The following is a 25265-nucleotide window of genomic DNA, read 5'->3' as shown; positions in this document are numbered from 1 at the left end:
AGGCATTAAGACAAACCAGAACCGTTGTCCTGGGCAATGACCCTGTTTTCCCCACGAGGGCTCGCTCACTGCCTCTCCTGTCCTCGTGTGCTCTCGGTGGAAGGCACCTGTTTTGCAAACAATGCAGCTAAAGGTTCCTTGCCCAGTGTCACCAGCTAGTGAGGAGCAGAGCCTGGGATTCAAGCCCAGGCCTCATGCATGTCCACATGGATGCACAGGCCCTCTGGTGCCCTGGTTTCTGCAGCTGGGCTGTGCACAGTCCCGGGACGGAAACCACTGCTGTTCTGAGGCCAATTTACTGCTGCCCGGGAGACTCGGTTGTCTTGGGCCTGCTGCGCCCAGCACAAGGATTCCCACCCAGGACCCTCCAGGGAGCCCCCAAGTCCAGATCATCTAGAAGGGCCATGCTGGGGGGGAGTGCAACGCATGGCCTGGAGTTCTGGAGGCCTGTGTCCTCCCCACCTGTGAGCTCGGGCCAGGCGCCTGGCCTTTCCCAGTCTCCCCTGCAGCAGCTTTGCGAATAGGGATGATGAGAGACTCTTGCACCTTTAGGGCTATGGCACGGGGCAGCTGGACGGCCAGAGCGCAGAGGATGGACGCCAATGCCAGTTGCTGCTAACAGCAACGTGAGCTCCAGGGTCTTGCGGAGATGCTGGCGTACCTGTCGGGCCAGTGGTCATTTCTCCTGCCGAGTCTGTGCGCCCACCTGGCCAGGCCTGCAGCCTGTTCATCTTAGCCCTCAGGTCCCACCCCAGGTCTCCAAGAACTGCCCTCGGGGCTCCAGCAGCATGGAACACCACAAGAGGCAGCTGCTCAGACCTTGCCTGCAAGGGCTGCTGGTCCAAGCAAGTGGGGAGCGGGTCGCCTCCCTCCGGCTTCCCCGCAGTTCCGTCTGCACGTGTCCGGTGGTGAATCTCAGGAGCTGCAGGCACCGAGCTGCAGGGGGATTCCATCAAGCATTTAAGTTGGCTGCAAAGCTCCCTAAGAAAAGACTGGCCCCAAACCCAAGCCCCCCGACCAGGCTGAGTGTGTCTGTCCACCGGTCATTTGGAAATAGCCCCTCCCGTCATTGTGGGGAGGTGGGGGGGTACGTGGCCGAGCAAATGCTGGACTCTGTCCTGAGCACGTCCCGTGCGGCTCATTTGCGCTCCCAACAGCTCCGAGGTGAGTGCCCGTGGTCAGCTGGGCCGTGCGGGTCTATCGGCTGAGGCACAGAGAGTCCAAGCCACTAGCCTGAGGCCACACAGCAAGCAGACGGCAGAATTTCCACCCAGCTGGCCCAGCTCCCGCCTGTGCGGCCCCTAACCGTCTGTGAACCCAACTAAAGACCGGGAGTGGGGGGTTGAATGGGCTCTCACATCACCTGCTTTGGGGGAGATGAGGCCGGAGTAAACCTAACAAATGATAGGGCCTGAACAATAAATGCTTGTGCTCCTCGTGTTTTTAATGCACCTTGGCAGCTCTGCCTCGCCACTCATCTCCGGCCTAAGCCCCAGGGCGCCCGGCTCCTCGCTGTTTTTGTTTAGAGAAATGCAAGCGGGGCAGACAAGAAAATGGAGGCGGAGAAGCCATCAAGGCTGGGGGAAGCAGGAGCGCTGAGGGGGTGCAACGGGCTGCTGAGCCCAGCGCCGCCCACCCCAGATGGACTCCGAGGCCTCCCCTCTCTGGGCAGCTGCCCGGACACGGTCTCCCCTCCCGGTCCTCGCCTGCTCACGGTCCCTTTCTTTTGCAGGTAACCTGGACATCACCCCGGACGACCCCCGCTGGATCGGAGCCTGGTGGGGCGGCTTTCTGCTCTGCGGTGCCTTACTCTTCTTCTCTTCCCTCTTGATGTTCGGGTTTCCACAGTCTCTGCCCCCACACTCAGACCCCGCCATGGAGAGCGAGCAGGCCATGCTCCCCGAGAGAGAGTACGAGCGGGCCAAGCCCAGCAACGGGGTCCTGAGGCACCCCCTGGAGCCCGACAGCAGTGCCTCCTGCTTCCAGCAGCTGAGAGGTAAAGGCCTCCTGCAGGGTGGGCTGCCAGGGCCAGAGAGGGGGTGCGGAGGGGGCTGGGGGGAGAGCCTCAGAGCTTGGGAATTGAGGCCAAACCCTGTTTGTTCTGCATGATTTGCCTCTTCCAATCTTGTGCTCGAAGACTGTGACCTAACATGCTTAAATGAAACAAAGTTAGAGTCGCTACCCTTCACCGAAAGGACACAGACTCACCTCCCCAGGGGAGACCCGGCGGCTGGCCCAGGACCTGCGGGGCAGTAAACAAAGGTGTGGACACCAGAAAGTGGAAAGGGAAGGAGGAGGCTGGACCCTTGGGGGTGCCTTTGAATTCTTTTTTTTTTTTTAAAGATTTATTTATTTATGCATACAAGCGCTGGCTACAGGCCAGAGATGTGGGGGGTGAAAGGACTCTCCAGAGACAGAGTGGGGAACAGAACAGACAGACTGCCCGAAATACACTGCTGAGGGGAGCAGCGGGCGAGTCAGGAGAGGTCTGCCCCACCATGTGTGTTGCTCCCTGGCCGGCTGGGGATCGAACTCGTGCTGCAGAGGCTGAGGATTGCTTCATAGTGCGGTGCTCAACCCCTTGCTCCAGCAGGATTCCAGGCCACTTAGAAGCCCATTGAAGCGGTGAAGGGCTTTGAAGTGAGTTCCCTTTGCCTGCCACAGGCTTTCTCACTTAAAAAGCCACATTTAAAGTGCATTTCTTTAGATGCACTCTGTCCTTCCACACCCTCCGTTCCAGATGAGAGCTGTGTTTTTCTGGGAAAATAGTAACTCGATCTTAAAAAAAAAAGTCATGCTTTACGATGCAGCCACGCTCACGCTGCCGTTGTTAAAGCAGAAACTGGGTCTTCCCTGATGAACGCACAGTGGTGCCGCCTGAGCAGCCTCACAACCACAAGGGTGTCCCCTCCTTGCTCCTGGGGCCCCAAGAAACCGGCTGGATTTTGGAAATGAGCCGGAGCAGGACTGGGCATTGCTCCCGGGGAAGCTGGGGTGGAGAAAGGTCACCTCTTGCAGTGGCTGCAGAGCTTGGACTCACGACTGGGGTGGGGGGGTCTTTGCTGGACCTCTGCATAATGATGTGTGTGTGCGGACCCACGGACCCGGGAGGGCCCCCACCTGGGGCTCAGTTCCCTCCTGCCCTTCTCAGGCTGCCGCATTTCCCTTCCCCAGGGATGGCGTGGCTGTAAGAACTAGGGCGCTGCCCACAGAAGACCGTCTGATTTTAGTACCTGCTGGTCGGTCAGGACAAGGAAACTGTGCATGTCCCCAGAAGAGCCCCGTTTAGTCTTCTCGTGTTGTGGCTGGGCCGTGCTCCCTGAGGGGTCTGGCCGGGTCTCGCTTTGGAATTGTCCTAATTCCAGTTGTAGCTGATTTTAGACGTCATCATTCTGAGGCCCAGAATGCATTGCACGAGGAGCCCACCCACCCATTCTGTGTCCTCTGAGGTTGCCTGGGCTTGTGTCCCCAGGAGTATGTGCCTAGAACAAGAGAACCCCGTAGCAGGCCCACTTGCAGGCACCCCAGCGGCTGCAGGCTGCTCCCTGCTGCTCCCCCACTCACACAGCAGCCAGTGGCCCATAACCAGGCCCGCCTGTGGGGGCCGTGCAGGCCCCTGCTCTGAAGATGGCCTCCTCCCCAGTCTCTCCTCATCCCAGGCAGGCGTCTTGCTTCCTGGGCCTGGAGCACACTGATCCCCACCACTGTGGCCCCCGCGTTCCGCAGGACCCTGGGCTGGCCTGGCTGCGGGTTCCGGCTCACAACTGTGGCTCGGCCTCTGCCAGGTGGCAGACGGCGCGACTGCATTTTCCTTAAAATTAGGGCCTTGCCTTTGGTGAGAGCCGCTGCCGGGAGCCTGGTGATGGGCATGTCCTCGCTGCAGCCGAGCGGCTGAGGGCTCTGCCGAGCAATTGTCCTTACAGAACAGGGCTCGCACCCCCACCCCCGAGCTGTTCCTGTTAAAATCTTCTGTCTGATGCCACAGCCAAGAAACCATCCACCCTCGGAAGCCCCAGGCTCCTGTGCGGGCTGCGGTCCAGGTGCTGCCATGTGACTTCACATGTCCAGTGTCTGGGTCCCCGGGGCAGACTGGCCAGTGACTCCCCAGCATTGGTGGAACCCTCTGGGGTGCTCTGGGCATGCCGTGGCCAGCGATGCGCTCTCAGCACAGGGCCCCTCTGACGACAGCTCTATTAATTATTATTAGCGGGTTCTTGGCGTGTGCCAGAAGCCCCGGCCTCGTGCGCGCCCGTCCTCTCACCTTGGCCGCAGTCCCGGGATGGAGCGGTGTCTCCAGCCACGGACCGCTCGGCCCTGAAGCTAGAAATCAAGCCCCAGCAACCTGGCTCCTCGGAGCGGGTTCCCGCCGTCATTTCATACAGCCTCATTCAGGGAAACCTTGATTGGGGCCAGGGCCCCTCCCCGTCAGTGTCTTCAGCCCTTTCTGTCTTGCATTTCTCTCCCTTCCTTCCTTTTCTAGCCCCCACCTTCAAACAACTCAGACTAAGCCCCTGAGTCACACCAGATTTGGTCAGTTCCCCCAGCCCCAGTGGAAATTGTTGTAATTACTAATAATTCTGAGAATTAAGTTCCCTCAGACCATCTTAACGGTCTCCCTGCTTCGTCTTCAGAATCTCAGAACCAGGCCCGAATCCATCCTGCTTAGGCGCACGCTGTGACAGCAAGCCCAGGGTCTGAGTTCCCACTGTGCTCCCCTAGCTGTGAGACTGCTCTCTGCCTCAGTTTCCCCACCTGAAATGGAGGTTTTGTTTTTTTTTTTTAAGATTTATTTATGCATACATGAACTAGGGTGTAGGCCAGAGGGGTGAAGGGGTGAGAGGATTCACCAGAGACAGAGTGGGGAACAGAAGAGGCAGATCGACCGAAGTACACTGCTGAGGGGAGCAGTGGTTGAGTCAGGAGAGGTCTGCTGCACCATGTGGGTAGCTCCCCATCCGGGGTTCGAACTCGTGCTGCAGAGGCTGTGGACAGCTTCATGGGTTGCATCTTAACCCCTTGCGCCGCCAGAGAGGCCCTGAAATGGAGGGTTTTCATGCTCCAAGAGCATAGGCTGCCTGTGAGTGGTTTGTCAGCAGTTAGAGAGACACTTGCTACTTTCTCCATCCCCGAGGATCCGAAAGTTTCCAAGAAGTCTCCGTCCTGCAGGCATGTCTTAAGAGAGAAGTAGGAAGCTTGTTTTCCTCTGAGACCTTACCCTGCTGCTGTTCCCAGCTACATACTGTTCTGCCCTTGCTGGCACCGTGATCCCCAGGAGAGGAAAGAAGCTCTCCCCAGCAGGGGACCCCACGGGAGGCTGCATGATGCAGGCCGGCCTCCCCGCCTGGCCCAGCTCCCCTCCCAGGTGAAGTCAGTAGGTGGGGGGTGAGTGGCTAAGGGAGGCAGGCTGTCATTGTGCTGGGGGCTGGTGTGACCTTGGTTCATCTGTTTCTGTTTGTCTGGGGCACCTCATTAGCGGCAGCCTCCTTGGAAAGTTAGAATTTTATGGGCTGAAGTCGTTTGAATGAAAAAGCTTGAAATGTGGGGATAGCCCCAGGATCATGGTAATTAATACTCCTTTTCAAATCAGGGCTTTTTGGAGGGTAGGCTGAACCTTGGAAAAGGAATCTTCTTTTGAGAGCGCTAAGAGTCGCAGTAATAAAACCTGGCATGGGAGGAAGGAGCCAGGAGGAACACAGATCAACAGGGGAGGAAGCTGTCATTTCTGGAGGCACATGGCTTAGAAGAGGAAAGAATGATCTTCATGCAAATAAGGCCCAGAGAGGCGTCCCTGGCACTTCAGTCAGAGGAGCCTCAAACTTAGTGATTTTCACATCTAATTCCAGGTGAAATTAGTCATTAGATCTTAAGACAAAAGCAGGCAGGCGCCTATCTCTCCGAAGAGAAGAGGCGTTATCTCTGGAATAATTAACATGCTTCTGAAGAAGGGAATTGTTCCCTCAACTGGAGTTGTCTTTGTTGAGCAAGTGCTCCCCTGTTCCCAAGCAAATCAGGATGGCCACGATGAAGGATAAGGAGATAGCCAGGCCACAGGGATACAGCCTCACTGGCGCCGTTTCTGCAGCAGAGAACAAAGTTCTTAATTAGAAGATACTGGTGGTATCAGCACAGCTGATACCAGTGGGGGAGCAAGTTTGGCTGTGGTCCCTGCTTCTTCTGAAGTGCCTGAATCTGAGTAGTCTGTACCCTAATAGGATATGAAGCGCCCAATAAAATGGCTGAGAGTCATTTTCCTGGAGCACCCCCACTGTGCCTATGAATTGCCGTTATCTTAATTACAAAAGCGTATAGTGATCTAGCAGTGTTGTTACCTGCAAAACTTATAAATAGACAGGGACTTTCAAGTGCACTTATTACACAGAGGTGCTGTGCTCCCTGGAAGTGATCCGTAGCTGCCTCCCTGCAGCCTGAAGCTTGGGGCCTCATCAGTCCCTTGTCACGGGTGCGTTACAGCAGCACAGCGCACTACACACCAGAGCCAATCAGCCTTCACTCAGTGGCCGTGACTCCAGATGGTGGCACCCAGAGGACTTGTTCAGAAGACAAATGCTTACCTTGTTACTCTTTTTATGCCCCATGTATCCCTCTTTTGTATTTGTGAAACGGTCCACATTTGTAAACATGACGGTTGACATGCCACTAAGTGTCTGCAGGATACTCAGTAATGTGGATTTAACAAGGGAAACTCTCCCAACATTTAAACACAGATTTTAAGTAGAACCACTTCTAGATATTTATTTGAAATGACATTTCTAAAAGAGTCAGATTATCATAAATGCTTGAAACCCTGTAAAGAAGAAAACTCACTCATAAAGGCCAGTCCACTTGCAATAAAGCGGGGTATTGGATGTACGAATACCATGGATTTAAACCTGTTTTCTCAGCAACTTTATTCTTGTTCATACACTCCAGGTGTTTGTTTTCTTTGTGTGTGCATTGATTTAATCCAAGAATCGCCTTCCTGAGGTTTTAGTGCTTGTAGAAACCACCCCAGAATAGCTGAGAGCCCCGGCCCTGGTTATTGTCTGGTTTTCCTCTATCAGGATGTAGGATTGGGTGGCTCAGCCCACAGCGATTCTTTTTATTAAGTGAAAGGATCCCAAAGTCCTTATCTTTCATATAGATTTTTTTGAAGCTTGGTATCTTTCCCAGAAATGATAAATTTGAAGTTTTGTGTACCTGTCATTCCCGCCCCATTGTTCTGTCATTTTGATTTATTGAGCTTGTCTGTTAACATTATTAAAAACTTATCTACCCGCTATTATTATTTTATTCTAATTAGTTGGGCCATTTCGAGGTTTCATCTCCTAGGAGATGAGGTTAAGCTTGTGTAATTAGCCCTTCTTTGGGACAGCTGGCTAATCCATCACCTTGCAACGCTCCCCGGGCCCTGCTCGCCTGTATGACCAGTGGCTGGGTTTTCGAGGACTCGGTGTAGCACTTGGTTTATCTGGGCCTCTATCTTGTCTTTGTCATGTACATGGGTGGGAACAAGAGCACCTTCTGCCTAATGTTCTACTTTGTCACGGCGACAGCAAAGGAGGCCTCACTTTACCCCTGGCACAGCTCTGTGACAAAGTTCAGCCTCATCCGCCTTACCCACCTGTGCCATTATGTACCTAAAGCTTTTCTTTAAATATCCTGAACTCTACTTATTTTAATCTTGCATGGTCTTAGGCCATAACAGTCCTGTGGCCACACGTTAGATGGATCAGTTATGTTTTAGTTAAATTTTTCGTAAGTTCAGACTTAAAAAGTGGATAAATGTTGAAATGACAGGGCGGTTATAGCGGCAGGAAGGGGTCTCTGTGATTCGAGCAGACAGGTGAAGGAGTGTGCTGGAGCCCTCAGTGGCTTTGCAGGCTTTTATTGGGATTTTACCCAGTGCACAGCCGGCAGGGGTGCCAGGGGGCCGGGAGGTTGCCAGGCCTCCCAGTCCCCAGTGAATCTTCACTCTCTCTGGCGTTCTCTCGTGGTCTTGTTCTCTCCCTTCTGCTTCCTTCTGGCAGTTCTGCTCCCTTGCTTGTTCCCCTGCTGGTGGTTCCGTTCCCCTCTGGCATCCCATGACGCCTCTCTTATGAGCCCCACCTCAGCCCAGGTGAATCCCACCTCCGTATGCCCACACCCCACTCCAGGTGCCTGCCATCAGGCATGCATTCAGGGCCGCAGGGATCCATCATCAACCCTATTGGTGGGAAGGCAGAAAAGCCTGACCATCATTTACCCTACAGCAGTCATGGTGCCCGCAGCCCACTGCGTGCTCCCAGCTCCGCCCGGTGGAGGAAGTCTGCTCAAGGAGCAGAGCCAGGGTGTTGATCCCAGAAATACCAAATACTGGGATTGCTTTCAAAGGTTTTGAGAAAACTAATCTCCATTTCTAAGAGGCCCCATGGTAAGAGGAAATCTTAGCCATGTAGGAACACACACCCTTTAAGAGAAGTAGAGTGTAAGAAACTAAGATGGAAATGCGTGGCCTCTGCAGGCGCTGCTTCCCGGCCCCATCACTGTTTCAGGGGAAGCACCTTGGCTGAGTGTCCCCGAATGGGGAGCAGGTCTTCTGGGCTGGGGTGTCCATGAGAAAAGTCTAGCTGAGAAAGAAGGAACATGTGCGGCAAAGATGTGGGGCAGAGTGTTCCCCTGGAGAGAACCCCTCCCCTCCCCCCAGTGCAGAGACTGGGGGAGGGAGGCCTGGGTGAGGCAAGAAAGAGCCAGTGGCTGGACTGGAGTGGGGGACAAAGGGGCAGAGAAAGTGTGATGAGAGCCCAAAGGAGCAGGGCAAGGCCACCAACTCAGTACAGGTGACAGAGGATGTGGGTTTGAGCCTGAGCCACTGGGTGTCTGATTATGTGTACTGAGTTGGCAAAAATGGTTTGGGGGGCCCGGGGGTAGAAGATCGGCCTGGGGGTACAGCGTAGGTGAGCTGGTCCCTCTGTCCTCTCCCTGCAGTCATCCCGAAGGTCACCAAGCACCTGCTCTCCAACCCTGTGTTCACCTGCATCATCCTGGCCGCCTGCATGGAGATTGCCGTGGTGGCTGGCTTTGCTGCCTTCTTGGGGAAGTACCTGGAGCAGCAGTTCAACCTCACCACCTCTTCTGCCAACCAGCTGCTCGGTGAGTCTGCCCTGCAGCCCCCAGGGAGGCCGGGGCAACCAGGTGCATGTAATACTGCCAGTGTTTGTGGAGGCCCACCAGAAAGCCCAGCCTGGGCCCCCGACAACATATGAGTGGCCCCATGCAGCAGGAATCCCACAGTACACTCTCAGGGGGAGATTTGCCTGCCCATGCATTTGCTAAAAGTACCTGATAATAAAGCACTGAAAGATAAAATGTATGTAGGAAGCACCGTGACAGGCCAGGAAGTCAGTGGATTGGTGGGAGCTAGAGAACTGGGGGCAAGATACAGTGAAGGAAGAGGAAACTTAGGATGGATCTTGAAAGATTAGCAGGCTTGGGTCAGACACACAGAAAGCCAAGAACATTCTTGGCAGCATGAACCGCACCATCAGCTTGAAAGCTGTGCCCTCCCCTGCTATCCCATGCCAGATATAACTAATGGATCGTGCACTGCCCCTCCCCGAGATCAGTCCTGGCCTTCCTATGCTTCCCAACAGATGACATACATCTGTGTCCAGTAGCTTGGAGCTGCCATGCTAATGCAAACCCGCATGCCCGCTTGAGAAGGAGCATTACTTGAGGGGAGAGGCAGGCAAGTCTCACAGCAGATGGGGGAGAGGGAAGAATCAGGAGGGACTCCCAGGTTTGTGGCTTACACAGCTGGTGGTCCCACTGTGAAGCCTGGAACAGCAGAGAACAATCTGATCTTAGGGAAGATTACAAGTTCACGTGTGTGAAGCAGCTCAGTGTGAGATGTCACTGGTATATCTATGTGACATCCTGATTACTGGTTCCTTGAACTACAAGGTAGTCAGGGGTGCTGACCCCGCGGTGTAACTGTTGACTCCTGCAAAACCCAGCCACTGTTGATGGGGAGTCTTGCGATAACAGGAAGGCTAGAGGAACACGTACTTTGTACATTCTACATGTCATAGATGGTCTCCTTAAAGCTAGCGAGAGAAAGGGAAATGTTACTAAGAAGGCCAGGAGAGAGAGTGCATTTGTAGTCCCGGACTGTATTTCTGGAGACCCTAAGTTTGCAAGAAAACCTGCGTGGAAGTAGATCCAAGCAGTTCCCAGTCTTGTTGTTGGAGGCTCAGCTGTGCCCGGTGGAGGACTCCAGGGGCCCGGGGCAGGAATGTGGTTCCTTTGCATCCGTGTGGAAGGCAGCTGAATTTACGTGGGGAGAATGTGCAGAATTGGAAAAGAAGGGGTGACCCGCCAATCACAGGAAGACAGAGGAGGCACAGAGAAGTATAAGCAGCAGCCTCTGGAAGAAGGCCGTGGGCCCGGGAGGCCAGAAAGAGACTGTTCCAAAAAGGACACAGCAGCCTCAGCGACAGAGCCAGACCCGGGCTGGGTGTGCCCTCAGCCGTGACAAGCTGGCCTCATCGGCGGTGCGCGGTGGCCTCCGGGAGGAATGGGCCTGGCCGTGCCGCCAGGAAGCAGCCGCTGTGCTGCCAACAGACTGGAACAGGTAGCTGAGCAGCAGGCAGGGCCAGCAGGAGGTGGTGTGCAGGAATGACAGAGAAGGTGGGAGGACGCGCATGGGGGCACCGAGACCGTAGCGTGTCCTGGCATCTGAAGCTGCTCTGGCCCCGTATCCTCCCCACTGCTCAAGAGTCGGGGCGTCTGTGGAGAGAGACGGCCAGACCATGCTTTCTGATCTCCTCCAGCCCTTCCAGTGGCTTCCCCGCATGGCCGGCACCCAGATGCAGACGGGCCAGCCCCTGCCAAGTCTTAAGGAAAACCACAGACACCCTGCACCCCCTCCGCTAGCAGGCAGGCCTGTGGGGGAGAGGTTGGGAGCCCCTGGAACTCGGTGTCGCTGGTGGGAGGCAGAAGGTGAGGAGTGCATGGGGCTGCACTATGGCCACCAGTACAGCTGAGCCCATGTGGGCCCTGGGATCCAGCCCCTCCCGCAGACACACACCCAGAGGAGCGGGCACACAGGTGGCTCTTTTGTATCTGCCTGGGCTCAGCATTCAGAGCCGTCTCGTGCAGAGTCGCCCCAAACTGGAAAGCACCCAGGTGACTGTCGGCAGAAGAGGTGAATAAGGTGTATAAATTCTAGAATGTTCATACAGTGAATGAATGATCACACAGCTTGAAAAAGACTTGGAGAGATGCCTCAGTGTCGATTCCAAGACACACACTTGAGTGCGTATTTATGTCAGTTAGAAAGGGGAAACGTTACAGTAATAAGGGCCAGAGGTGATGACCCAAGGGGGACACTAACTGGGAGAGGGTCCCCCAGAGCCTGGGGGCTGCAGAAATGTTTTAGGCTTGGGCCAAGCAGTGATTTCAGAGGTATATGCAGATGCAAAAATTCATCTGCTGTTCCCTTAAATGTGTGCACTTCACAGGACATAATGTATCTCAATTTCTCAAAAAAAAAAAAAAAAAAAAGATTCAAATCCCACTGAGAAGATGTGGCTGGGCCACAGGCCTCTCTTTGGGACCCGCTAGGATAGCACCAGCCTTTTATTCCCTCCTTGTTACTAATTACTCTTTACTGCCCACTGCTGAGTAGCAGAGTAGCACTTGCAAAAGGTAGTAGCAAACTGCAGCCAGCCTTTGATATCTGTTGGACAGAGGTGGGGTGAAATGCACCCCCTCTGAAGTTACAGCTTCTTCCTTATAGCAAGGACTCCGGGTTTTCACCCTCCAGCTGCCAAAGAGTTTCTTCCTCACCTCCCGGTTTCCTTGCTGCTGATGCTTCTGTTTTGATCGCACGGCACGGTGACTTCGATGTGCGGGCTGTGTTCTATCCAGACAGAGCCTGTGTGTTCTATAAACAAGTAAATCAATAGTCTGCAGGGCAGAGGGCAAAACAGCGAGCTTGCCTGCTCGAGCCTCGCTCTCCCAGTGACGTCTGGGTGACAGGATCTCTGCAGGGGTGCATGCAGCCCGGTAGCCCATGAGGCTCTCCAGTTGGTGGCATGCACGCCCAGTCCCAGTGGACTCTGGGGGCTTGGCTGCAAGAGGGGGTGCAGAGGCCCTTCAGGGAACAAAAAGAGGCACCAGGAACCTAAGGCCAGGCCTGTGTCAGAAAAAGCCTGGCCAGTGTGGTCTGCACAGTCACCCCAGGATAGCAGGGCTAGGGCCCCCCCACAAAGTCTTCAGCAACAGAAGTCAAGTTCAGAGGAGAGCTGACGGCTGGGCCGCGTGCACAGAGGTGAACAGGACTCAATCTGCGCACGTCGCCGTGATGAGGATGGAGTTTGGGGGACATGTTGGGCCCCGCCTGCATGCTAATGCCACGAGCACACGGGGGAGGGAGAGCCTGGTGGAGAAAGGCATGAGGAAAAGGGCCAAAAGCTTGTTGCCATGGCTACCATCACCGCCAGGTGACACTCCCTCTGTCTTGCTGGGAAATCAACCAAAACCCAGAGCTGCTCGCGAGCGCGCTCACACAGACCCACCTGCTCGCAGAAATAATTCATGTGTCCCGAAAAGGATTCTGCGGCCCGCTCTGTGCCGGGCCCGGCGCTGGCTGGCAGCACAAAGTGGCACTTGCCTTCTGGGAAGCTGGAGCTCAGTAGAGGGAGAGAGCAAGAAACAAGAGAACCAAAAATAAATGAGATGGCATCGGATCGTGGGGCAAGCCTGGAAATAACAAAGCAGGCAAGAAATGCCAGGGCGCCCCAGTGAGGGAGGCAGGGGCCTCCTAGGGCCGCTCTAAAGGGGGTGACCAGGAAGGTCACAGGGCACATCAGCGGTCGGGGCTGAGCGGGTTTGCCCTGTTCTGGGGGGAGGCAGGCAGGAGGGGCGGGCGTCAGTGGTGGGCAGTGAGACAGGCGAGCATGGAGAGGCACACACACAACCGGGGGTCACTTCTCTAGCACGGCAGGAGCACGCGGAGAACAGCCCAGCTGTTCCAGGAGCACCAGATAACACAGGGCTGTTGTGTTTCTTTAAAATGCAACTTGTGCTATTTTCTTGCAGAGCCCAGGCTTCTGGTTATTTCTTCCCCTAATATTAAAATGAATTTGCATGCCCTTAGCACATGCCAGCTGGTGGATGTAGTCGATTGACCTCGGGGTCCGTTGATTGGCAGGGAGGAGGCAGCCTGCGCTGGAAAATTGGCTGCACAGTCTACACAGTGCAAGTCTTCTCAGAGAAAGTGAGCGAGAACAGAGCAAAACCAGACAGGAGCCTAGAACCTAATAAATCCTTTGGTGCTAAACATCCCCCGAGTCTTCAAGATTCAGGAATAACAGGTGTAGGGTCCCGCTGCCTTGCAGAGAGCTGTTTCCAGGAGAGGGGACGTGGGAGCCAGGAGCGCGCCCAGAGCTACGATGCATGATGATGAGATTGATGCTCCCTCTGGGAGGTCAGGACTGGTTGACGCACTGTCTCTGCGGGCTGGTGGTTCTAGCACCTTCATTAAACAGCCTCCAGACCTTCCAGGAAGCCTCCCAGCTCGATGAGAAGAGAGGCTGGAAAGGCCACAGATGATCTGGGGGTACCCCTTCCACCACACCTTAACAGTGCACAGAAAGCATATACCCCCCATTTTACAGTATTTACCCACTTGCCCAAAGCGTGCATGTTTTAGGGAGCCCCCAAATTGTCTGCCTCTCTCTCGGCTGCCCCACGTCAGCAGTATGTGTCGTTGAGGGCACCCCCTTACCTGGACAGGTACATGCACCTGGACCCTAAAATAATGAGTTTATGTGTCTGTCTCCACCCATTTTTCTGTGAGCTCCTTGAGGGCAGAAATGAGGCCCTGGTAGGGCCTGGGGGCCCGGTGGAGAGGGCGCCCCCCTGGGTACCAGCGGGGCCGGCCTGGCCTGGCTGCTCAGGGCCTGGCCCCTGCTCACCGCTCCTGGGCCTCTGTCTCCCCAGGGATGACAGCGATCCCGTGCGCCTGTCTGGGCATCTTCCTGGGCGGCCTCCTGGTGAAGAAGCTCAGCCTGTCCGCCCTTGGGGCCATTCGCATGGCCATGCTGGTCAACCTGGTATCCACGGCTTGCTACGTCTCCTTCCTCTTCCTGGGCTGTGACACGGGCCCCGTGGCCGGGGTCACCGTTCCCTACGGAAACACGTGAGTACCTGGGGTACCTGCTTCTGCCCCTGCCCCAGCACCGCCAGCACGCGGGACGGGAACCAGGGTGACATCTCTGGGCTAAGAGGGCAGATATCCCACCCGGCAGCCAGAGAGCCAGGGAGATGGTGGGACATTCAGTCCCTAAAGACTCACATTATTGTTTTTGCACTTGACTTTAGGACTGACATGAAGAGAGAAAATAAAGATAAATTTAATTTAAAATTCAGCATAAGATATGAGACCGCAATAGTCCCTTAAATTTACTCTCAAACTATCGTTCGACTCGTAGTAGCTTGAAGGGTCTGGGATTGGTCAGTGTGTGAAGGGACAGTTAAGAGAAGGGAAGGGAGTTGGTAGGTTCTGTTGGAACCACTTCTCTGATTTCTTCGCTATTATCCCAAGACTGTGGTCTCAATCAGAATTGCCTTTCAAGGGAGTTATGGGGGGGACTTACAGATCCAGTGTCAACAGCTGCCCCTTTTCTCCATGGGATGCTGAGATTTCCTTGTGAATTCAGCCTGGAACCTCAAGACTGCAGCATGGCTGCCTGCAGGAGGCCAGTTCCTCTCTATACCTGCCCCCTCCTCCAGGCAGGCCACCAGGCCTGTTAAAGCCAGAAAATGCAGTAGAACTAGGCTTTATCTTCCACCCTACAAGTTCTCCTCTACCCCACCACGATGGCCTCCTCCAGTCCCCATCCCTGACCGTCCTTTCTCCTACCTACCTACCTATTGTGCCTTCTGCTTTGCATGGAATGAGAAAATCTAGAATGAACCCCTAGCCCTTCCTGAGCCAACTCTCAATGCAGTGGTTCAGGGCACAGGGCAGTTCTAGGATGGAGTTTTCTTCAGTAAGAGAAGGACTCAGGGCCTGCAGTCCCTGCCAGCTCTGCTGAAATTGGCAAGTTCCTATCCCTCCTCTCCCACATAAGCATTATGTACATCGAGGCCAATGACATAACGTGGCTGTGCCTCAGTTTCCTCCCTATAAACCCCAGGGGCCAAGACTGAGAATAAAAGGCAGTGCTGTCGCAGCACGAGTAGAGCTGACCAGCGAATCGCCAGCTGCCCCATCGTCGTCAGGATGAACTGCTGTGAACCCCGAGAGCCTTAGCAGGAAACAACAGGGCAGAAGAGACACTTCCTCTCTCCCTTCTCCCCGCTGGCAGCCATCTGGAGAGGTTCCCTGGCAGAAGTGGCCCTGAGCAGGTCCCAGCTGTTGGGCAGGGAGAGTTAGGACTGAGGAGGAGCAGAAAGGGGGTGGCAGGTGGCCCATCACTGCAGCCGAGGCCGTCCGCAGGGGGCCCTGCCGGAAACTGGCCTTTCTCTGACGGTTCTGCGTTTCCTTTCTTTCCAGCTCAGCACCCGGGTCTGCCCTGAACCCCAAGTCGCCCTGCAATAAAAACTGTGAATGCCAAACCGACTCCTTCACCCCAGTGTGTGGGGCAGACGGCATCACCTACCTGTCGGCCTGCTTCGCTGGCTGCAACAGCACGGTATGGGGGCCTCGCCGGGATGGACGGGGCGGGCACTCGGGCCACCAGCATAACTCAAAACCCAAAGCCACAGCAGGAATGGGGCAGGTGCATGCGATTCAAAGTGAGCTATGCACAGAGGCAGGGAGACGGCTGTCAGGCATTCGCAGCAGAACAGGACTCCCAGACAACAGAAGCATCTAAGACCAGAAGCTCCTTCCTCAGGGAAGGCCTCTTCCAAACCTGACGCTCTCTGGTCGTAACACACACCTCCCTCCCTTGGCTACCTTCGCCTTTCTCTCCCCAGTGAGGTGCCGCCCACCTTTTCCCATTCTCCCGCTAGAACTCTTGGTGGCTCTTTGCTCCTTAACATGAATTGTACACTTGGCTGTCAGCCTGCAGCTTTCTTTGTGTGCAGCAGGAAAACCTGATGTTAAGACACTGGTCACCACGTCACACTGATCCCACCTCCCAGGTGTCTGTCACACCTGCCCTTCTGTATCCACACCGCCACAGGTCCCCCTCATCTGTGTTTGGGCACAGTTAGCAGTCACCTACCTGACCTTACAGCTCAGGAGCGCTCCTTCTGGGCCGGCTGCTGCCATGCCGTCAGAATGATTTCTCTCATACCGTTGTACGGTGACTGTAAACAAAGTTTGTGTGCCTGTGCGCTGCCAGTTTCCTGCTTGCTTCCTTTCAGTCTGTGGTATTCAGTTTTACCCCACACACCACCTGTCTTTTCATACTTTTCCCACCTGCTAGGTAACTCCTACTCACCCATCAATACCCCACTCAAATTTGCCCTCCTCTGTGAAGCCATCACTTCCCTCCTTTGTCACTGGGGTCCTCGCCTCTGCAGCCTTGGTACCTGTGTCTCTTGGAAGATCTTGTGTGTGGCAAGGCAGGGGTTGCTAGAAGTCTGTCGTCTGCTCTGGCTGTGGGTGTCCTAAGCCAGGCCTAGCTTCCAGGAGCACCCTTTAAATGTCTGGGGACACAGGTGAAAGGCAGGTAAGAAGAAAGCTGAGGGGCTGTTTTCAAGGAACTCAGAGTTGGGAACATTTGTTTTCACCCATTTCCCACATCCTGTGTCTTTGGAGAGCAGCAATTTCCCTGAAAGAAGAAAAAATCGATCATTTATTTTCATTTCCAAAGATTTCATTTTTCCGTGCTTTTAACATTTACATTCCTGACTGGTTATTAACATTTTTCTATGGAGAAATAAATCACGATTGGGAGGGGGTCATGGAAAGGAATGGATTTTTTTAAATTAGATGATAAAGCAATTTCTTTGTGTGACTAGAAATGAATTTTTAAAAAGGAATGGGGCCTTGAGAATGGTTAAAATAAAAATACCAACTATTCTTTTCCATGACAACAATTTCATTAACATTTTAATATCCAGAAAGTTCTATTATAAATCAGTTCTGGTTATTGTCCCGTTACAAGAAGTAAATGGATTCACTATGGGCTACTGTCCAGTGCCCCTCCCTCTCCCTGCCCTCGGCCATCCATAGGACCTCACTTGAGGCCTCTGCTCCCTCGGGGCAGATGTGGCCAGTGACCAGGTCCTCAGGGATGAACTCGGAGGTGCTAGCGTTGGGGTGGGGTCTACCCCATGCCAGACCCTGTCTTTGACTGCGGTTTCCCTGCTGAGGACGCCCTCCTTTTCCAACCTGTGGGGGCCTCTGTGCCTGTGCTGCACACGTTCTGCCGAGATGGCCTGTGCTGGCTGCCTCTCCTCACACCTCACGCCTCCCGCCTCTTAAAGGAACACCGTGAACCTTCCCCGGCTTCCCGCATGCACCAGCTCTTCCTTGCCCCCGGACCTTTGCACATGCTGCTCCTTTGGTCAGGGACAATCTTCCTGCCTGAGTCCTCCTGTGCCAAGCCTGCCTCTGCTGCTGAGCAGCCTCGTCTCCCAGTCTCTCTCTCCTACCAATCTGGCACCTACTTGCTCCCAGCCAGGCCCTTCCCACCATGTGGCTCGTTCACACCACATGGCCCTCACTGGGCACAGCGTCCAGTGGGGCCCTGGTGTGGACCCCTGCATCCCAGAGCCAGCAGGGCCTCCCAGGTGCCCGGCCGGGCTCAGGGCTGAAGTCACAGAGCCCCAGGGTGCCCTGGACACAGCACGTCTGTCTCCACCAGCAGTTGGCAGGTGCAGGCTTCAGTGCTAAAGATGGACCCGGTCTTTGTTTGTCTCTTGCTGCTTCAGAGCTTCCCATCAAGATCTGTGAAAATTTCCCATAACTGGGTTAGCTGAGAAGCCACCAATCAGATAATTCCGATGATGGGAAAATCTGGTTCGTGTTAGTGGTTTCCTAATATTAGCCCTTCCTTCCTGCCCTGGCCGGGGTTCTGTTTTTTGTTATTTTATAACTCCTTGGGTAATGACCATGGAAGTTTCTAGGGTTGCATTTTAATGTACAATTTCTAATTCTCCTCGTTGCCTATGACCAGAAGGGGTGACAAAAAAGATTGCAAGTTAATTCCGTAAGCTTCCTTTGGCATGAATATATTGTCCAGATTGTTTCTGTACCTTTCACTCTCAGAAGTAATTATTCCGACAGAAGCGTGTTGGTATGCCGCTGCCTGACTGCTGGAAGCTGTAGCCTTTTGATGTTCTGAATAATTGACTAAAACACAAGCTTCTCTCAGCCACTGGACGTCAGGACAGTGTAGCACGGCCGTTGTCCGGGGCCGAGATAGCTGACTAATTCACTTATTCGTCCCCGTCCCGACACTAGTATTCCCAGGACGCCTGTTTGGCTGGCACAGAGGTGGTTCTGTGGAGGGAGGGGCCCCTGGACACAAGCAGGGAACCTGGCGTTCAGGATTCAGCCCTGGCTACACACCGGCACTGCCTGCAAGCTTTTAATACATGAGTTTGGAGCCCCGTCCTCAGGTTGTCTGGCTGCCTCACCCTGCAGTGGGCCTGGCTTCAGTAGCTGTAAAGACCCGCATGTCCTCGGTGGGTAACCAGCTTGCAGCAAAGGCAGTCTCCACTCGGTGTGGGGCCCCTTGGCGCCTGCGTCCTGCAACCCGTGGCCCATGGCAGCATCCCCAACTCCACCAGCCAAGGCCAAGAGCAGCCACCCCTACTTACCCTGGGGAGGGGGTAGAATCGCCCGCCACAGTTGAGAACCACTGCTGCCCTACAAAGGGTGAGCTCTTAAGACCTCGTCTTCTAGAAACAGGTCAGCACATGATCTGACACTGAGCACCCCACTTGAGTTTCCTTTCCTGCCTCATTGCTCATGCCCTGGCCTGCCAGAAAAGGCAAGCAGAAGTTGGGGTGCCTCACCATCACCACAACAGAATGCATCACCTGTGCACCCAGCTATGGCCTGAACTATACTGAAGCAGGCTGGGCAGCTCAGGCACAGATCTGGGCCCTGGCCTGGCTTAAAGGTGCACCAAAGTGCACACAGTGCCTGCAGGGAGCAGCGATGAGCGGGAGCGGGGAAGTCTCCACCTGGCCACCCCACTGCTGGGGTACCCCGGTCCAGTGTTCCTGCCTGTTTGTTGTCTGGCCCGCAGGTTGGGAGGCCGCGGGCCCCTCCACAGCCCGTCCCCAAGTGCCAGGACTGAGTTGTAAGTCTGTACCCAACCTGATGATGGTTGGTCGGCAGGTTCTGGTGAATATTCTGGACCAAGCTGTCTTGGGGCACCGCCGCTGGGTTCTGGGCTTGGCACGAGAACGGCACGAGAGTGAAGGGCTTGGCACGAGAGTGAAGGGCGCAAGTTTGCCCCGAGATGAGTGTGGCAGTAGAGTCATGCACATGGAACACCCAAGGGCAGCCCTAGGTAATTAGATCTGTGTCGAGTGAGAAGAACACGTTCTAGCAAAGAACAAGCAGAGCCTAGACTGAAGGCCAGGCTGTCTCGCCGACTACTCACAACGGTTGCTCTGGCTAGGAACTGAAAAAGGAATTGTGACGTAGTTTTTTAATTTTTACTGTGTATTTCTAATGGTCTAAAATGAACAGCTGTCCCTTTCCAATCTGGAATAATGTTTTATTTACAAGAAGAGGTGGCATCAAAGGCCAGGCGGCTTCCTTCTCTGCTAAGAGAAGGAAGCAGAGAGGCAGACAGTTCGGGGTGGACATCGGCAGGGATTGGCTGGGGCTGGTGTTGGAAGGAGGGTGTGAGCATGTGCTTCCCTGAGGAGTGTGGGCAGGGCCCTGCCTTTGTCGTGAAGTGTGCGTGGGGCTCGCTGGGGCTAGGCAGGAAGGACATCTCGTGGGCTGCACATAAGCAGCGCCCTGGCCTTGTGAGTCTGAGGAAGGGGCGAGAAGGCTGCAGGGGAGCCAGGAGGGCCTCGTGTTCATTCTGAGTTTCAGCCAAGGCCTTCCCCTTCCAGCTCAGCCCACCTCTCCCTACTTGACAAAGAGCAAGCCTCGCTGCTCCCCAAAGAGCAGCCCTCTCCTCCTCTTTGGCAGGAGGCAATTAAGGCTCTGGCAGGATGTCCCCCTGTCCTGCCTCACAGGTGATGGAGGTGAGAGGAAGATGTGCTTTCATCTCAGAACCTTCCTCTCTGGCCATTATCCTGCAGCCGTGACCCTGCGAGGGAGCGCGTTCCTTCCTGTGGTGTTTCAATCTCCCTCTGCCTGTAGGTCGCTGGCAGGGCTCTTTGTGTTGAGCTCCGAGGTCCTTGCTTGGAAATAGCAGCTTGGGTTGGGCCAATGAGGTGAAGCGCTTCTAAGCTACAAAAGGACAGTAATAAATGACAGGAGCGTGTCGGGGAAACTTCACTGAATCATGAAAGAATCCATAAATGTCTAGGACACACAGGAGCACGTTATTCAGAGGACAGCGTCTCCATCTATTGTGGCGGAGTCAGCAGTCCCCAGCTGGCTCTCGGCTGTTAGGAAGCTGGCCAAAAGGGTGCGAGATGGCACAGGCACGGGCCGGGTGGCAGAGCACCTCGTGTGCCAGCACCCTCTCTGCAGAGCCGCTTCCTGGACAACAGCACCAGGGCCTGACACTGCGTAGAAATTTTCGGTTCCTCCTGAGAACTGAGCATGTTAGATAAAAACAGTAGCGCAGAATGTTGGGACTCACTCTCAACTGTCCAAGTTTGACAGCAAACTCATCGCAGATATCATCACGCCCTTAGAAAGTCTTCTCTCAACCTAGAAATTAGTTCTGTTTGTACGGTTAATCAGAATCGCTCCATTGGTGGGGAGCATGGGTGGGGGAAACCCAAACAAAACTACTTTATTCGCCAGTCTCTTTTGAAACATGACAAGTATTTTGTTCTTGTAATACGAGCTGTCAAAATAGCACGCCTGTGATTTCCTTCATCAGTGGCAAAGGCATCCAAGATCCCAGAGAGTAATTTTTCTCTTTTTATGGTCTCCAGCTTTATTGTAATTATTTATCCCCATCACTGGAACGTTTCTTGATTTAAATTAATGACTGAATGAGGCACGGGGGTACAATTTGCGGGGACTCTGTTATTTGTCTTTCATTCTTTATTTTTTCATGCTCTTGAGTTTTAAATTTTTTGAGTAAATGCTATGTTCGTAGGGTTCAAACATCAGGAAATGTAAAAAGGAGGGAGCGGTGCATGTTCTCAAGGAAGGACATGTCGAGTACGAGAGAGGGTCGGGGTTCAGCATACATGGCCACCGGCAAACCCAGCATTGTCGTATCCGATCCTGCGGTGGGGACAGAAGCCGTTGCAGAGTGGCTGGGGTGAGAGGTAGTGCGTGAGTTAGAAAAGTGAAAAGTCCAACAGTGAAGTTGGGGTGGAGACAGCAGCTTCCTTTCCTGGGCGGGGTGAGTCACAGCCGGGCGGTGCCCTGGTTCCTGACCAAAGCTGAGGAAGACTCGCTCGCGGCCACTTAGTGTCCACATGCATGTTCCCATGTGCATTCTGGAACTCTCTGCTGAGTCTCAGGACCATGTCAAGCAGGCGCAGAACACAGAACACAGTCCTCAGCCCAGGAGCATGGGCTCCCCCAGGACAGAAAGGGTCCTGCAGCGGGTGAGACATACCCTCCTGCAGGGAAGTGCTAGGCCCACAGAGGGGGAGCTTGGGAGTCTAGGCCAGCCAGGAGGGAGACTTGTGCTGCATTTGGAAGTAGAGAAAGTGTCAGGGGGTGGGACCTTGCACCTCCCGCATGTTCACGGCGCCCCTGGGTGCTGTGCTCAGGCCGTCGGCACAGGACCTGCTGTGATGCTGTTATAGGGCAGCCCCGATATTGGACACGTTGCTTGGCTGTGGGTCCTCACCCGCGCACTTAAAAGGGACTTAGGAATACTCCACTACAGGCACACACAAAAGGTTAACAAAGGGTTTATTTACAAGGGAAAAAGGAAAAAAGGAAAATGTACAACTCAGGGAGAAAATAGGGAAATAAAGTCTTTAATGCGTCCTACCCGATCCGCCGACCTGGAAACCCAAAGTCACTCTCAGAGCTGGCCGGACGCTGCGAGCTGGCCGAGAGCCAAAATGGGGGACCCCTCCAAAGCCCATGTGTCTGGCTTTATACCAACCTGGCTGCTTAACCCCACCCTCAGGTCCCAGCCACCTTCCCTTTGGTGGGGATGGGATTTGGAGTTCCCAGTGTCTTTGGCTTTGGCCTGCGGTGGGGGTGGAGTCCACAAAGCCTGTATGGAATTAGCTTTAGGACATCCTTTTCCCCCTAACAATGGCTGCATGGAAAAAGGGGTCCAGCTGCAGAGTGTCGCCCTCCCTTGCGGATTATGGTCCCCGCGTGGGCACGGTCATCCAGGATGCTGTCTTAGGGGAACATAAAGGCTTCGGACACCCTGAAAAGTGCCCCAGGCAATACTATGGAATAAGAAAAGCCCCCCTGTGCATTCTTGGGGGGGTGTGGGGAGTGTGGAAGCCACAGGGCACGTACTTGACCCTGTGGAGGACCCCCCGGTGTGCTGCGCTGGGCGTCCTGGAGAGAAAAGCAACGAATCATTTATAGTTGGTTTCATGTTGCGCTTATTAAAGTTCTCTGCACCACTCTTACGGGACCGTGATTGGCTCAGCTCCTCCCTCTCCCCTCGGAAGCTGCTGGATGCGAGCGGGGCAGCCAGGCAGGGTCCACGCAGAGCAAAGGGCTTTTCCTTTGTGTGCTCAGATCACGTATTAATAAATGCCACCCCCCCTGCCCTCGCTGTGCACCCCACTGTCCGCCCTAAGCTCCGGAGCACCTCTTAGCATCCCTGACTCAGGCACTCCAGAACCTTCCGCAAGCCGGTGCGCAGCCTTTGTCGCCATGCTCCCGCGGGTACTGAGGTGACGACAGCGTGCAGCTCCCTGATTTACTTCTTTTAATATTCTTCAGTGTAATTGTTACTGCACAAGAGAGGACAAATTGGCAAGTAATTACAATGTTAATTTGGCAATGTCTTATCGCACGGTGGAAGTGCATTTCCTCTCCCATTGTTCTGGGGGGACACGTCTGTCTGGGGCAGGGCTTGCCGTGGGGTTCTGGAGCCTGGAAATGAGACAGGAGGCGGGAATCAGCTCTCCTCCCCACGAGCATTGCCTTATTTGCAGGAGCTATGCAGCCTCTGTTGACCGCTGACTCGTGGGTGCAGGCCTAGCTCACGCAGGGCCGCCAGCGCAGACTTAGGCTGTGGCCGCGCTGCCTGACAGCGCCTCTGGATTTGGAAGCAGGAGCTAAAAGGGCCGCTCTTTCTTGCCTTTCAGAATCTGACCGGCTGTGCGTGCCTCACCACTGTCCCGCCCGAGAACGCCACCGTGGTTCCCGGAAAATGCCCCAGTCCCGGGTGCCAAGAGGCCTTCCTCACCTTTCTGTGCGTCATGTGTGTCTGCAGCATGATCGGGGCCATGGCGCAGACGCCCTCGGTCATCATCCTCATCAGGTGAGCTCCGCCTGGGCGCCCAGCAGCCGGCCCAGGGTGTGGCTGCACCTCACCCACCGCTGCTGACGGGGGAGAAGCAGACTGGCTGCAGGCTGCTTAGTCCAGAGGCCTGGAGGTCCTGTCCACAGCCAAGGGCAGGGGCCGGAGGGGGCTTCTGCCAGTGGCAGGGCAGGGCAGTGGTCAGGGGTTGGGTCCTTGGGTTGGGTTGGTGGACAGGGGTCCTCAGGCAGGAAGCAGCAGTGGCCTTTCTAACCAAAGGCAGTGGCCCCATGTCTGCCTGGATCTCTCCTAAGGAGAGAACGAGGAGCTGCTGTCCTTCACAGCCACCAGTAAGGTTACAGGACAGGGAGCTGGATTGGGCAGCGCTTAAGCAACGCTCCCAGAATTCTCAACACGGCGTTAAACACGAGGTGGAGGCTGTGGATTGAGAGTAGGTGCGGCCGGCAAGGCACCACTGGGCGTGCTGGAAGCGTGTGCTCACAGCTGTTGCTCACCTCAATGACCGGGGTGGTGGCTTCTGGGCCAGCGTGCCATCATGGCTATTCCACGTGGGCACCAGAGCCCAGATGAGAGCCAGCCCTGGCCCGTGGAGAGCAGAAAAGGCAGATCTACTGAAATGCACTGCTGAGGGGAGCAGCAGATGAGTCAGGAGAGGCCTGCTGCACCATGGGGGTAGCTCCCTGGCTGGGGCTGGAACTCGTGCTGCTGAGGCTGCGAACAGCTTCACAGTGCTGCTCTTAACCCCTGTGCCACCAGGGAGGCCCCTGGCCCTTACATCCTTATCAGCACCTGCTTCTACAGATGGGGAGGCAGAGGCCCAGAGAGAGAGGAAGTAAGCTGTAGCATGTACGCCTCCACCCCAACCTTGCCCTGAATTTTTAATAATAATCAGACTGAACCCCCCATTTCTCCATAACTCCATCTGAGGAGGATTGTTCCTCCTGTGGGAACCTGTTTCCCAGCAGGATCAGCGGCAGATCTTAGTGTCTTGTTGCTGTTATTCCCAGGACATCAAATTCAAGTGATGAATATTCAAGCTCATTTTGCCAGTGTGTCTTCTTGCTAGGGGGAGTTTACCTCTCTTTATGCATATTTCAATTCAGTACCTTAAATGAGTGTGCAGAAACTGGAACCATGGTGTGGATCGCTTTGAAGAACTAGGGTTTTATAACATGCACATTCTGAAGAATCTGAGCCCATTTCTGTGGGGAAACACTGATCTCATCAGCCAGAGGGTAGTTTCTGCAAGTCTCCACCTGTGCCAGGTTGCCTACATCATGCTCTTTATAGTGAGGAAGAAATGTGCATATCAATAGGGCCAAAATGGTGACGACCACAGCCACATCCTTTGGCTTGACAGTGTCTTCTGGCTCTCTCTACCGAGACGCCTGCCTACTGAGACCTGAACCCGGTGCTGTCAGTGGACAGAAGAGAACAGCAGCTACCAACTCCATGGACAGGGGTCCTGAGGACTAGCTGTCCCCCTGCTCATCAGCCGTAGGCCCCTTCTACGTGGAGTGGGAATTGGTCATTTCCAAACCTCCCTCTACCATCACTCCCAGCCCAGAGAATGTTCTAGAAAATGTGCAGAAAGATCATTCTAAAGGGTCTGTGGTGGATAAACTAAAGAGAAGGAGATTGAGTCAGTTCAAGACAAAGAACTGTGATTACATGAAGGTACTTTTTTCAGTGGAGAAAGTGCTGGTAGTGGATGAAGATAAATGGGTTGTTTCAAGATAGAGACAGGGGTCA

The 25265-nt window shown here is 54.5% G+C and overlaps 1 protein-coding gene across 1 annotated transcript in view; it reads left to right on the top strand.

Annotated features, from left to right (window-relative positions):
- Nucleotides 1–25265, top strand: part of SLCO3A1 (solute carrier organic anion transporter family member 3A1) — a gene marked incomplete at its 5' end in the record, with an annotated part of 175027 nt that overhangs the window by 139761 nt on the left and 10001 nt on the right. The window contains 5 exon segments of the mRNA XM_084254358.1: nt 1733–1996; nt 8965–9129; nt 13984–14182; nt 15542–15680; nt 23338–23513. Coding sequence (XP_084110484.1) covers nt 1733–1996; nt 8965–9129; nt 13984–14182; nt 15542–15680; nt 23338–23513 — 943 coding nt within the window.

Source organism: Talpa europaea, assembly GCF_964194135.1.
Source record: "Talpa europaea genome assembly, chromosome: 14".
NCBI classification, from domain to species: Eukaryota; Metazoa; Chordata; class Mammalia; order Eulipotyphla; family Talpidae; genus Talpa; species Talpa europaea.
The sequence above is the reverse complement of the archived record's forward strand: the minus strand, read 5'-3'. Positions and strand labels throughout refer to the sequence as shown.